This window comes from Typopeltis vanoorti, chromosome 2 (genome assembly GCF_054136105.1).
Source record: "Typopeltis vanoorti isolate ZY-2024b chromosome 2, IOZ_Tvanoo_1.0, whole genome shotgun sequence".
NCBI classification, from domain to species: Eukaryota; Metazoa; Arthropoda; class Arachnida; order Uropygi; family Thelyphonidae; genus Typopeltis; species Typopeltis vanoorti.
The window spans coordinates 123,424,448-123,439,111 of NC_143550.1; the positions used below are offsets into that span (position 1 = coordinate 123,424,448).

General features: G+C 37.6%; 1 protein-coding gene across 7 annotated transcripts in view; it reads right to left on the reverse strand.

Annotated features, from left to right (window-relative positions):
- Positions 1–14,664, reverse strand: part of LOC150109403 (uncharacterized) — a 150,332-nt gene that overhangs the window by 75,726 nt on the left and 59,942 nt on the right. For all 7 annotated transcript variants that reach the window (XM_090412926.1, XM_090412934.1, XM_090412919.1 and 4 more), the window contains exon 5: positions 1,411–1,509. In XM_090412926.1, the coding sequence (XP_090269052.1) occupies positions 1,411–1,509 (99 nt within the window). The remainder of the gene's footprint in view (positions 1–1,410; positions 1,510–14,664) is intronic.

Sequence of the window (14,664 nt, forward strand, 5' to 3'; positions counted from 1 at the left end):
TCACCACCATATCAGGTAACGGATTAACTATGGTCCAACCTATTTACTTTTGTCTTTACCTATGCAAAACAGCCAGTTCTCACTCTCTTACTCACACCTTGTTTTAGCATCTTCCAGGGATGGTTATTATTATTATTTTATTATTCATGACACCTCCAAGGAGTCTGAAGACTCATCGTGGGAGGACACCTATTTACAACAATGCTCCGTCTCCACCACTTACCACACCGAACCTCTAATACCAATCATTCAACGTCAGTGCCATCTACTGGCCACTACCACCACCACAGCTAGTATTTTTTTTGTCTGTAAATTGAGTGTGTTCTGATGGACCAATTTGTCTGTATGTGGGATGAAAAAACCGAGTTTCCGGGAGAAAAACACCCTGCTACCTCCGTATGAGATCGGCTAACTCACCTTCGATTGAAAAATCGTCCATATAAAGATTCCTCTCGTCATGACGAGAATCGAACTTTGGCCTTTTCCAATTGAAGAGCGCAATGTATCATCGTTCTTCCAACTGCATAACGTAGGCGCTTTGCTTCACGAATTTGCGCGTCATCCTTGCACAGGGTTCCTTGTTCTACTATATGAACAATCTCCCCAGTGTCAATCCTTTAATTATCTTTTAACAGTTCAAATGTCTCAGTCATATCCACCAAACTCGGCCACAATATAGTATAACATAATTTCAATTAATAATTCAAAGTTGAAAAAATGTAGGTTTTTATTCTAATATATTATTAGTCCCTATAAACAATTTTTTTACAAATTAAATCTGTTATAAGCCAATACTCCAATGTTATATTTCTGTCTTCTATATTTACCACTTATTGTATATTTTTTTGTTCTTCCTAAACCAAAAGAAGCCACTAGCATGTGTCAAAACTAGTTGGTTTAATTAAATATCTCTCCCAACCTATTAAACCCAGTGTTAGTTATCTTTTGTCACATTTGTTTTTTGGTTGGAAAAAACCTACATACTCATCATATTATTGCTCCCATTTTTATTTATTCTGTTTCTGAATTTCTTAAAATTTCTTAAGAAATGGAGATTCACATCTCCATTTCTTAAAGTGAAATGGAGATGTGAATTACATGCTCTTCAAATTATCAAAAGCTATCTCAATTACCACTCAATAAAATTTTCAGCACAGTAATTCTAAATTTATAATAATAAATACAAATCACAAATTCTATTATTGGCTAATGATTATTATCAATATGAAATCAGACAGTCCTTTAGTTTACAATTTACATAAATTGCAGACTACATGATTAATATTTCTTAAATGGAAGCAAAAGGTGTTTTATGATTTATCTTAAGAGGTCAAAAATATTTGTGAGAGTAAATATAATAATATGTATGAAAATATGCATTTCCATGAATAGTACATTTAGATAATATACCTGGTGTCCATGCATTTTCTTCTCATTAATTTTTTTTTGCAATTCTTTTATTGCAGGCACAGAAAATATTTGATTTGAACTTGATGCCATAGATCTTCCCTAAAAAAAAAAACAAAGATATTTGATTATTAGCATCAAGGCTTCTCAGAATTAATCCTATGTTCTTATTTTATCTGTACTGCAGAAAGCATCTCCTGAATTTTACTAATAATATATTTATCATTATTATCACACCAACCTCCATGGAATCAGCAGACTCATCGTGAGAGGTTCACTCAAACAATAATATATTTAACATGTTGAACCATAAAATCCTTAGTATTCCCTACATCATCACAACAAAAGCTGGCACATCTATTTCAAGGAAAATGCTAAGGGTTGCTCATTATCTCACTCTAAATTGGATAAAATCTTCATGGTACAATAAGTAGAATACTAATTTACTTAATATACACTATTCGAAATTAATGCACACAATCATGCAATTCAAGAATGTTACAAAGTCTGAATATTACTGCAAATAAATATGACACATTTTCATGGATATTTCTCAATCAGATCTATAAAACATTTCACATAAAATTGCTAAATAATTGGAATTGTTAATAATTAATGCTAGTGAGACATGGATGATTGATATGGCATTTATGGGTATTATTGATGATCTCAGAAAAGTTAAATACTCTGAAATGGAAGGTCAAGAAAGCAGTAACGATAATGGTTTTGAGGCTGTTTATTGTGAGACTGAGGTAAGCAGAAATGTTAGATATTTGGTGGGATATTCCTATAGGCTGGAAAATGTGGAGAGAAGTGATTCAGAAATGTTTAAACAAATGGAATTAGTGAGTAATAAGCAGATGATAATTATGGACTATTTTAACAATGAAAGCATTGACTGGAAGCAGGAAACAGCATGCATGAGTAATAAATGTTCCTTGGGCTGCTTAGAGAATACTACTTAACATAACATGAGATGGGGTCAACATGTATTAAATTTGGCAATAGCATCTCATAAGGTGATAATAGAAAAATCATTATACAAAAGTGATTATTGTTTTTGACATGACAAAGTGGTCAGGCTAGTGCAGTTTTATTGAAGAAAATATGTGTGAAAATAGAGAACAGGAGAAATGCCCTCAAATATATTATACTAGCCAAGAAATTATATTACTGTTTAATCCTATAACCAAATATAAGCAAACAGAGTTTGCACGTGAATTAAAAATTTCAATAAAAAGGTGATACACCTTTCCACTACTTATATGTTGGCAATATATGACTTCTACATTAATTCAATCTTTGTACTGTCCTGGGTCTGGCTTCAACTGATGAGACTTCAATAAAGGTTGAAACCAGTCTGGGTAGTTTCAGCCATGGGTATTGCCTTACCCATGACTGGCTGAAACCATTCATGGGTAAGGCAATTGATGTGAATTCATTAGCCTCTATATACAAATAGTCCCATCGTGAAGATACTTCATATACAAACTTTGTTTCGCTTTCACTTGGATAAAGGATTAAAGAGTATTATGAACAAGTGAGAAAATTTTCTAGTTCAATGTCAGTAAATGTAATGCTATTTACTTTGGTGTGTTGAGATGTTCAGTGGTGTATTATATTGGTGGATTATTATTATTATTAAGAGAGACCTCCAGGGAGACAGGAACTTATCAAGGGAGGCCATTCTATTCACACCAGCTGTCATACCTGTTCTTGAATTCTTCACGCTACTTGCACCCACAACATCCAATGGCAATCCATTCTAATCACACACTGCTCTATGAGAGAAAAATCTAGCCCTAAATCCCTCTTCTTGACAGTTTCCATTCTCAACTTCCTCGCGTTCTTTCCCCACCCTCCATAACATGAAAAATTCAGTATTGTTAATCATATCACCCCTCTTTCTGTTGCTTGCTAGTGTCTGCAGCCTACAAATTCTCAATCTGTCTTCATAATCTGTATTCCACAATCCTGATATCATTTTTTACACTCTCGCCACTGTATCAGAATCACCATGGAAACCAGACCTGCATGCAATAGTCCAAGTGAGGTCTTATCAAGGCCTTGTAAAGAGGCAAATTGACTTCCTTATCTTTACATGTAGAGTCTCCATAGCTCAGTCAGTATAGACAAAGTCTTTTGGTCAGAAAGACCTTGGTTCGATTCCTGTCAGTGATGCGGGGAACTTTTATCTGGTCTCTTTCGATGAAAGGTGAGTTAGCCAGTCTCATAAGGAGATAAGGGCTTTTTTTACCCAGAAACTTGGGTTTTTCATCACCCAGAACAGGTAAACTGGCCCTGTGAACACATGCATCTACAGACATAGGATACACTGGGAGGCATAGGGCTAACCACCTTATCCTCAAGATGGGTACGGTTTGGAAGGGTTAAGGACAGCTCTGTAATAGGCCACTAGGCCTAATATGTAAAAGGAAGAAAAAGATCTTTATATGTCAAGGTTCATTTCAGCACTGACATCATTCTCTGAGTTCACTGACAATTTTTGCTATGATCCTTCAAGGGTCATAAAAATTTACAATTTTTACAATAAAAATTATAAATTTTTATGACCCTTGAACTTCAACTTCCTGTCTACTAAAACTCCAAGATCCCTAGCCTCATCAGTTTCTTCAAGCATAATCCCACCAATATAATATGACATTGGATATCTACTCATGCCAAAGTGCATAGCTTGACATTTATTAACATTGAAATGACAACCATTTTCACAACCCCACAATTCCAGCCTATTCAAATCATTCTGTAAGTACTGCACATCAGCAACATTCCTGATTATCCTACCTATCTCTGCATCATCAGCAAATAGTTGTATATTGCCCATCAGATTCTTCCCAATTTCATTAATGTACAGATTGAATAACAGTAGACCAAGGATTGATCTCTGTGATACATCACTGGTTACCTTAAATCTTGCAGATTCTCACACTCCCATATTCCACTTTTTGATATCTGTCAGTCAGCCATACTCTTATCTGTGCCAATAGTTTATAATCCAATCTCATAGTCTCCAATTTATGCAACAGTATTCCATGCTGTATTCTGTCAAAAACCTTAGCAAAATCCAAAAGTATCATGGTGTATCCATTCCCCTTGTCTAACTCAGTGGTAACATTATTATAGAATGTGAGCAAGTTGCAAAAATATGACTTTCCCTTAGTAAACCCACACTCTTCATTGCAAAGTAGAGATTCTCTGTCATCACCCATTTCTGAATGCGAGCCCTAACCAACTTTTCCAAAATCTTCACCACCACCACTCCTGAGATACTGATTGATCAATAGTTGGATACATCAGTTTTTGCACCATCCTTGTGCAATGGGATTACTATACATTCCTTCCACTGCAGAATTTTTCCTGTTCTGAGACTCAAATTATATAGCCTGGTCAAGGAAATAGCCAGTCCAGCTGAATACTCTTTTAGCATCTGTGTTGATATCCCATCAGTTTCTATTGCAGAATTCTTATTCAGTTTCTGCAACAGCTCTAGTATTTCCTCCTCATCCACATAAGTTTCCTCATATAGTGAAGAGGTACCAGTGAGTTTAATGTTGCATATACAAGGTTGATAGCTTTTAGCAAAATGATTGCTCATTAGTTGAACAGTCACTTCTGCATCAGTCAGCAACATATCATCTGCATTCAGTAGAGTTATTCTATCAAATTCATTCTTTCTTTTACTTGCAGTATAATGATAGAATTATTTTAACTTGCAGAGCTAGTTTCTTTTCATACTTGGACTTAGGCTTTCCGTACAACACTTGTGACTCTTCTGGCCTTCTGCTTATAATATAATTATCGCAACTGACATCATCCTTATGCAAGCAATAATCTTTCCACATCATCTTTTTGATGATGTGGAAAGAATGGAGAGAAAAATGTGGAGAGAAAAACTCAACTCTTACTCTTTTTTTGACCATGAATGCCCCTGCCCCCGTGTTCTCTCACCACTTTATAACTAAAAATTTCATCAGACGATATCCCATAACACCCATTCAGAAGTTTATAGACTTCTATCATATCATTCCTCTTTCTCATGTTAATTAGTCTGTAATCCACATGCTTGAAATCTGTTCTCATAATCTAAATCCCATAATCCTGATATAATCTTTGTAACACTTCTTTGCACTCTTTCCACAATTTCTTTATGCACTTGGAACTTGGGAGACCAAATCTGCATACGATAGTCCAGGTGTGGTCTTATCAAGGCCTCATAAAGAGGCAAAATGACTTTCATATCCTCACATTCCAAGGTTCACTTCAACATTGCAATTATCCCCTGAGTTGCATTTACAATTTTTGCTATGTGAACTTTGAACTTCAAATTCCTGTGCACCATTATACCAAGATCCCTAGCCTTATCAGTTTCTTGTAGCATAATCCTGCTAATATAAAATGCTGCTAGAAAACTCATTATGCCGAAGTGCATAACTTCACACTTACCACAATTAAACTGATAGATAATTTTGTTTGCCCAAATTTCCAGCCTATTGAAATCATTCTATAAGTGCTGGATATAAGTAGCATCCCTGATTGCCCTGCCTATCTTCGCACCATTGGCAAACTACTGCATATCTCCTGTTAGACTCTCTCTTATGTGATTAATGTATAGACTGAACAACAATGGCCTAAGAACTGAACCCTGAAGTACACCACCACCTTACATTTGTTTTCATAGTCTGATTTAGCTTTCTGCATAACTGGTTTGCTTTTCTGGCTTGTGCCTTATATATTTCATAACTCCTCTCACTCTTATTCTCACAATATTCTTTCCACATCATCTTCTAATGGATCTCTTACATAAGGTTGCACATCCATTTCACTCCCACCCTATTTATTATTCGAATTCTAGGGATACATTCATATATTGCCTCATTTAAGCACTTTTTATAAATTTCCATCCATTTCTGTTTTTTTCCCATTCAGTAACTGATACCATGGGACCCAAGATAGTATTCTCTTAAGTTGATCATAATTTACAGCTTTTATAGCTCAGCATATAACCTGTTCTGATAGGAACATCGATATAATTAGATACTTCCCAAGAAAGCATGGCATGATCACTGTCACCAACTGGCAGTAAAATGGTTATATTCTTAAGAAATCCCTTCTGATGCTATGAACAAATCTAACACTCTTTCACCTCGAGTTCTTTCATCTGCTGCTTGAGAAAGTTGTCTCGCAACAATTCAATAAAATTATTTTTCATTCTTATCAGGAGATTTCTAGTCTACCCAATCAATGTTTGGATAACACAGTCCAACACAATTTCTGCTGATTATGATCTGACACTTGTTTTTTACTAATTTGGGTGCGCTGATTTCAAATATCAAACCCATTTTTCTCTATCACGTCAGGTTTTTCCTCTATGGCATTTTCTTTTTGCTAATTTGTAAGTTTTTGATAGTTTTAAGGAGGCAGTACTATTTAGAGGATCAAAAAAATCGCTTTTTTAATATTCTTTTCTGAAAGTATGTACTTTTAAAAATCTGTTCCTAACTTTTTATCAAGAAATTCGAAAAATTCCCAAAGATATAGCGTATTATTCAAAGCGGTGTACAGATCAGAATCGGAGCACTCACCACTCTCGCTTGTTAGTAAATGAATAAATGAGTAAGAACCTGCAACGGCACGTACTGGCGCTTTGAATGCGAGAGAGGCCGATAATTAGATACATAACTACTTAACAATATTCATTAAAAATTACAAGAATATTTATAAAAAAAATAACAATTTTACTTACACAAGAGTTTCAGGGAATAAATTTTTGTTTGTAGCAATTTCTGCTGTGTGTTCTGTTTTGGCAATCCCTTTGAATACTCCAACAGTAGTCGGCCATCATGTGAGAATCCCATCTTCCTTGGTACCGATCTTCCATAGTTTTTAAGTCTTGATGAAATCTTTCGCCTCGTTCATCGCTTACAGCACCTAAATTCTCGGTTCAACTTTATCAACTCTATGAACGAAATTATCAATTTCGTTCATAGAGTTGATGAAATTTGGGTCTCTCATTAAAGTTCTAATTTGCGGTCCATCAAATACACCGGCTTTAATTTTTTCATAACTAAGTCGTGGAAATGTTTCACATATGTATTGGAAACAGTCACCTTGTAAATCGAAAGCTTTAACATACTGCTTCATAAGACCTAGTTTGATGTGTAGAGGTGGAAAAATGATTTTTTCTCTGTCGATTAAGGTTGATTTATAACATTCTGTTCTCCAACAACTAAGGATATTCTAAGAGGCCAATGTTTCTGCCTCCAGTGTTGGTTTCTAGCTCGACTATCCCAGAAGCATAGAAAACACAGAAACTTTGTATATCCTCTTTGAAAGCCAAGTAAAAAGTTCACCATTTTAAGATCCACACAGATGACCCAGTTATGGTCTGTATATTTTAATAACTTCAGAACCTTTTTAATGTCCTCATATGTTTCCTTTAAGTGGACTGAATAGCCAATAGGAATTGAGCCATATACATTCCCATTGTATAGTAAGACACACTTGAGACTTCTGCTTGAACTGTCGATATATAAACGCCACTCGTTTGGATGATATTGTACAACACTCATTTCAGTTAGTAAACCTGACATATTGTTACAGTAACCAAACCTACACTCGTGTTTAAAATATTGTACAAGATTACTTTCCCTGCTACGATAAAAAGTTATCTTCGTATCTTGCTCCAGTAAGTTTTTTTCATTTAATCTTGAAGCTAACAATTCCGATGATTCCTTTAATAGGCCCAAATCTCTTACTAAGTCATTCAATTCCGCTTGAGTAAAACGTTGCAATCCAGAACTAGAAATTAAATTTTCATTGTCTAAATCAACATCCGGGTCTTGCTCCTCAAGAACATCTGGCATATCCCGATCATGCCCATTCTCAAGTAAAGGAAGTCCTTTATAAATTGGCACGACTATTTCATTGGAATGAACAACTGGCCGAATTGCTGAGTCGAGATTTGGATACACAATTTTTTTCTTATTCTTCTTATTATAACCAGAAGTCTGAACTAAACAAAAATAGCAATCATCCACGTGATTTTTCGGTTCACTCCAAATCATCGGAATGCCAAAAGCTAATTTTTGGCGTTTTCTCTTGCTCCACTGTCGTAAATTTTCTACACATGACTTACACACTTTATTTGGAGCCCATGACTTGTCCTGATCTGCAATTTTTACATCAAAGTATACAAAGTAGACTTTCTTAATGAAATCAGTGATATTTGTCCTCTGACTGGGAACAGTAAAACTGCCACAAATGTAGCAGAAGGAATCTACACTATTGACACAATTTCGAGTAGTAGACATGATGTATTTTCTTCACTGCCGACTAACATGCAATTAACAAGACAAAAAAAACCAGAGACTTTATTGAAATGTTATAAGCGCTCATCATACTTTCACGATCGATTAACGATCGAATGATTTCGATCGTTCTTTGTCCGCTATGATGCATATAGCATTCATTTGTTTTAGGCAGTTGTCATAGCCTACTTTTCATCACCTAAATGTATTAGGTCGGTTATTGGCCTCTCTCGCATTCAAAGTGCCAGTACGTGCCGTTGCAGGTTCTTACGCATTTATTCGTTTACTAACAAGCGAGAGCGGTGAGCGCTCCGATTCTGATCTGCGCACCACTTTGAATAATAGGCTATATCTTCGGGAATTTTTCGAATTTCTTGATAAAAAGTTAGGAACAGATTTTTAATAGTACATACTTTCAGAAAATAATATTAAAAAATCGATTTTTTTGATCCTCTAAATAGTACTGCCTCCTTAAAACTATCAAAAACTTACAAATTAGCAAAAAGAAAATGCCATAGAGGAAAAACCTGACGTGGTAGAGAAAAATGGGTTTGATATTTGAAATCAGCGCACCCAAATTAGTAAAAAACAAGTGTCAGATCATAATCAGCAGGAAAAAAAAAATTTTTTTTGTTGGCCAGTGTAATTAAAGTCACCCATAATGATCACTCATTTAGTACTCATAGCTGAAATGGCAATGCATTTCATTGTTCTCTGCAATTGAGCTGCCGAATCTGTAACAACACCCCACCATATATTTCATTCTGTTAGCCTCCATTTCACACCAGATAGCCTCAAACTCATTGCTATATAGGACATTATTACCATCATTGTTTTCTTGCATTTCTATCTTAAATGGACTTAAAATGTCTAATATCATTAGAAGTACTCTCCCCCATCCCCTTCTACCATTTCTAAAAATAGTACACCCTTTAGCCAGCAAAGGTTGGTCGATTGGTAGAGCCTCTGCTACTAATGGCTCACGCAAAAAGTTAAGCAAGTTTGAGCGCGGTTAGTAGTTGGAAGGAGATCAATCGTTCGATGCTGTTGGCACATTCTCCCTCGATGAGTCTTTGGACTCCCTGGAGGTGTCACATAATAATAATAATAATAATTTACGCTCAATCCCAGTTACAAGATCTGATTCTGAAAACCAGGTTTCACTAATGCCAGCAATTTTAGACCACAAGGAATTCAATAAAACAATGAACTCACCCCTTTGTTTCTGATGCATTTGTATATAGAATAACAAATTATCACCTGGTCTATTCTTATAATTAGATATGTAATAAAATATTCAATTTTTTATTTTTAACAAAAGTTCTACACAAGGTCAAGAATTTTCTCTTTTTCCTCCTTGGACAAAAGGTCCAAACCCAAAGCACACATTTCCACCTCTTCACCAGCTGCATAACCAAGATGAAAACCATTCATCTTTATCATCCTTTCCTTCATGGTTAACGGTGATCAGAATTCATCATAAAAATTGTAGAAACAACTACCGTGTTAGAGTAAAACTTAAGTTTAATATAAACCAAAATAATCATTTGACATTTCAACTTTCACATGAAGGTCATCATTTGGAGCAAACACATATATACGAAGAAACAAGCTGAAATACAATCTAAATGGTATGTTAAAGTTACATTGATTTGGTCAACCAACTGTTAAAACTATTGGCCTGATCTCTGATGGGGAAAAAAAAAAAAACTTACTGCAAAGCTAGAATCCTGTTATTATTATTATTATTATTATTATTATTCAGGCCTCCAAGGAGTCAAAAGACTCATCGAGGGAGGTCCTTTCTAAGACATAAAGTCTGTCAAGACTCATCGAGGGGAAGTCCCCCCCTGAGAAACACAAAGTTTATCATACCACTCCTTAAACCCACTGACCGTTCTCGCTCCCACCACTCCATCAGGCAATGCATTCCACGGCTCAACCACCCTCCACACAAAGAAACCACTCCTTACCCTCTTGCTCACAGTTTCCTTTCGTAACTTCCAGGGATGGCCTCTTGTCATCACTCCTTCCCGCTGATCAACCAAGCGAAAGAACTCCCCAGTGTCAACCCTGTAACCACCTCTCAACAGTTTAAAAGTCTCAATCATATCACCTCTCCTTCTTCTATCCACCAAACTCTGCAGTCCACATTCTCTCAGCCGATCCTCATAACTATCCTTGTACAGTCCTGAAACCATCTTTGTCATCCGTCTTTGTATCCTTTCCACGGTTAATTTATCCCATTCAAATCCTGGGGACCAAATCTGAGAACAATAGTCCAAGTGTGGTCTGATCAGAGACTTATACAACGGAATGATAACCCTCTTATCTCTGCAGGTCAGTGTCCTTCTCATAATAGCAGCAATCCTCTGTGTTACCTTCACCACCTTTGCAATATGTCCCCTAAACTTCAGGTTTCTATCAATCATCAACCCCAGATCTCTTGTCTCCCCTACTTCCTCCAGTATAACTCCTCCCATAGAGTATGCAGCATCCCATCGATGTTTCCCAAACCTCAAGACCTTACATTTTGCTGCATTAAACTGACACCCCCATTCATTTGCCCATCTATCTAGCTTATTTAAATCCTCTTGCAGGGCTACCACATCTGCACTATTACTAATAATCCTTCCAAGCTTCGCATCATCCGCAAACAACTGAATATCCCCCTGCAATCCACTGGCTATGTCATTGATATAAAGGTTAAACAATATAGGTCCTAGTACTGAGCCCTGTGGGACCCCACTTGTAACCCTCTGCCTCCTGGAAACTGCTCCACCATACACAACTCTCTGATACCTATCAGACAGCCAATCCTGAATCCAGTTGACCAATCTGACATCCAGACCCATGTGCTGCAACTTAAATATCAGCTTATCATGTGGCACCCTGTCAAATGCCTTCGCCAAGTCTAAGAAAATTGCAGTATATGCCTTTCCCTCATCTAATGCTCTTGTAACTTTATTATAAAAGGCTAGCATATTGCTAAAACAAGAGCGTCCTTTCACAAATCCATGTTGATTCTCACAGATAACATTACCCTCATCTGCCCAATGCTGTACACGGTCCCTCACTACTTTCTCCAAGATCTTAACAACTACTGATGACACACAGACTGGCCTATAATTAGACACTTCCAGTCTGTTACCACCCTTATGCAATGGCACTATCTTACCTTCCTTCCATTCCCTGGGCACCTTTGCCAAAGCCAGACTTTCATTGAAAAGCCACGTTAAAGGTATTGTCAATTCCCTAGCACATTCTCTCAAAACTCGTGGCGAAATACCATCCAGTCCCACAGCTTTACTGACATCCAGAGTACTCAGTATCTGAAACACACTCTCCTCCTGTACCTCCAGACCTCGTACCAGTCCTATCCCTCTAGCATTAAAACTGACTCCTCTAGGATGAAATACTCCAATAAAGTGTTCATTGAACAATTCCACTATGTCCTCTGCATCAGTCACTCTATTCCCATTTTTATCCCACAATATCATTCTTCCACAGTCATTTCTCCTCCTACTGGCCACATAGCTAAAAAATTCCCTAGGATTTTCTTTGGATCTTAGGGCCAATCTCCTCTCATATTCCAGTTTCGCTTTCCTTACCACACGAGTCACTCTTCTGGCCTGTGTCTTATATTCCTCATGCATCTCATCACCTGTCTCATTATATCTCTTCCATAGCCTCTTTTTCGCATGCAATTCCTATTTAATATTGTTTGTCATCCACTTTACTCCAAATTGCGCCCTCTTCTTCACTCGTGGTATACAACTTACCATTGCTGATAACAAATATTCTTTCACAATTTCCCACGCACTGGTGATATCCCGGCCTTCCAATTCCTCCCTCCATGAAACTTCCCGAAGTTGACGTCTAAGACTATTATAATCACCTGCCTTATAATTCCACATAAGTTCCCGTCTCTTTGATACTCCTGCATGTCTATTCATTTTCCAAGTCAAAACCATATGGTCACTCTCTCCAACTGGTGGGAGAGACGTCAACTCAGTTATTATCAACTCTTCTGATGCTATAACCAAATCCAAAATTTTTGAACCTCTTGTTCCCTCTGTTACATGTTGCCTAAGACATTTGTCCCTCAAGAATTCCAAAAATTCCATTCCCCTATTGTTACATGCATCTTCCTCTCTCCAATTTATACTACTGAAGTTAAAATCTCCCATAACAATCATTCTTCTTGCACTTGCCAAACTTAGCTGTCTAAACATCTCCTGGTCCCCATCCTCTGTGCTCCTGGGTCTGTAGCAACACCCCACTAAATATCCTGTCTTGCCTACCTCTACCTCACACCATACGCTCTCAAAATCATTTGTCTCACTACCTTCCAAATTCTCCACTCTTAGAGGACATAGGTCATCACTTATCATAAGCAGCACCCCACCACCACGCTTTCCCCTCCTATCCTGGCGAAAAATGCTATACCCAGTGACTTCTATTCCTGTTTTTATATCCAATTCTGTCAACCACATCTCAGTGATCGCAATAATTTTTGGCCAGGCTGATGCTATCTGCGCCACCAATTCCTCTCCCTTATTCCGGATACTCCTGGCATTAGTATACAGCATATAAATGCCATTGTTTCTATACCCAGCATTATCCCTTCTAGACTCCACTGGGCTCAGTCTTACCTGACATTGTCTCCCTTCTCCCAAGTATCCATTCCCACAAGAGGCCACCCCTGCTATCATCCTCCCTGGGACATACTGACTCGTTCATAACAGCAATCTCTCCAGATGCCTACGTCCTTCCTCATTCAAATGCAAACGGTCTCTCGCAAACAACTCCTCTCTTTCCTCAAACGCACTCCAAGCATCCACATATACCAGTCCTCTCTTGTCACACATTCTCGCTATTATGCCATTCAATATCACCGCTCTTCTGCTCAGCTCATCATTATCATACCTAGGCAACACGCACACTATTTTTCCTCTCTCTGTCTTCTTCCGTACAGTCTCAAGCAAAAATCTCATATCTCTCGCTGCCCGACTTACATTACCACTCAAGTCATTCGTTCCTACCATCACAATCATCTCATCCACCCTTTCACTTCTCTTAATTGCCATAGCCACCCTTTCTATTGTTCCTCCTGGCAAACACTCCTCACGCATCCTATCCTGAACACCACGGATCATTGAGTCACCATACATTATACCTCTTACCATTCCATCGCTCCTATTGTTTCCATTCTCTCCTCTTCTTTCATTCCCATACCTCTCTCTTCTACTGTTTCCATTCTCTCCTCTTCTAGCACTCCCATACATCTCTCTCATTCCCTCTCTCCTACTGTTTCCATTTTCTCCACTTCTAGCACTTCCATATCCCTCTCTCATTCTGTCTCTCCTACTACTGTTTCCATCCGCTCGTCTTCTAGCATTCCCATACCTCTCTCTCATTCCATCTCTCCTACCGTTTCCATTCTCTCCTCTTCTAGCACTTCCATATCTCTCTCTCATTCCGTCTCTCCTACTGTTTTCATCCTCTCGTCTGCTAGCATTCCCATACCTCTCTCTCATTCCTTCTCTTCTACTGTTTCCAATCTCTCCTCTTCTAGCACCCCCATACCTCTCACTCATACTCCTTAAATTCTCTCTCTCTCCTACTCTGATTCGCCTTGCATTCATCTCTTCCATTCTCCTAATCTTATCTTTCATACTTCTGCTCTCATTCACTAGACATTCCACCTCCTCTTTCAACTCATCTATCTCCCGCTGCAGGTCAGTCACTCTTAATCTAAATTCACTCTCCCAAACAAAACCATCTCCTAAACTTCCACAGTCACTCACACCTTCCACACTATCAACCATTATTTTCTCATTCTCTCCTATCATACTACTCGTCTTCCTACATTCATTCTCCGTTCCTGGAGCAACAAAGTCGGATATCGATATATCTAATGTAGTTA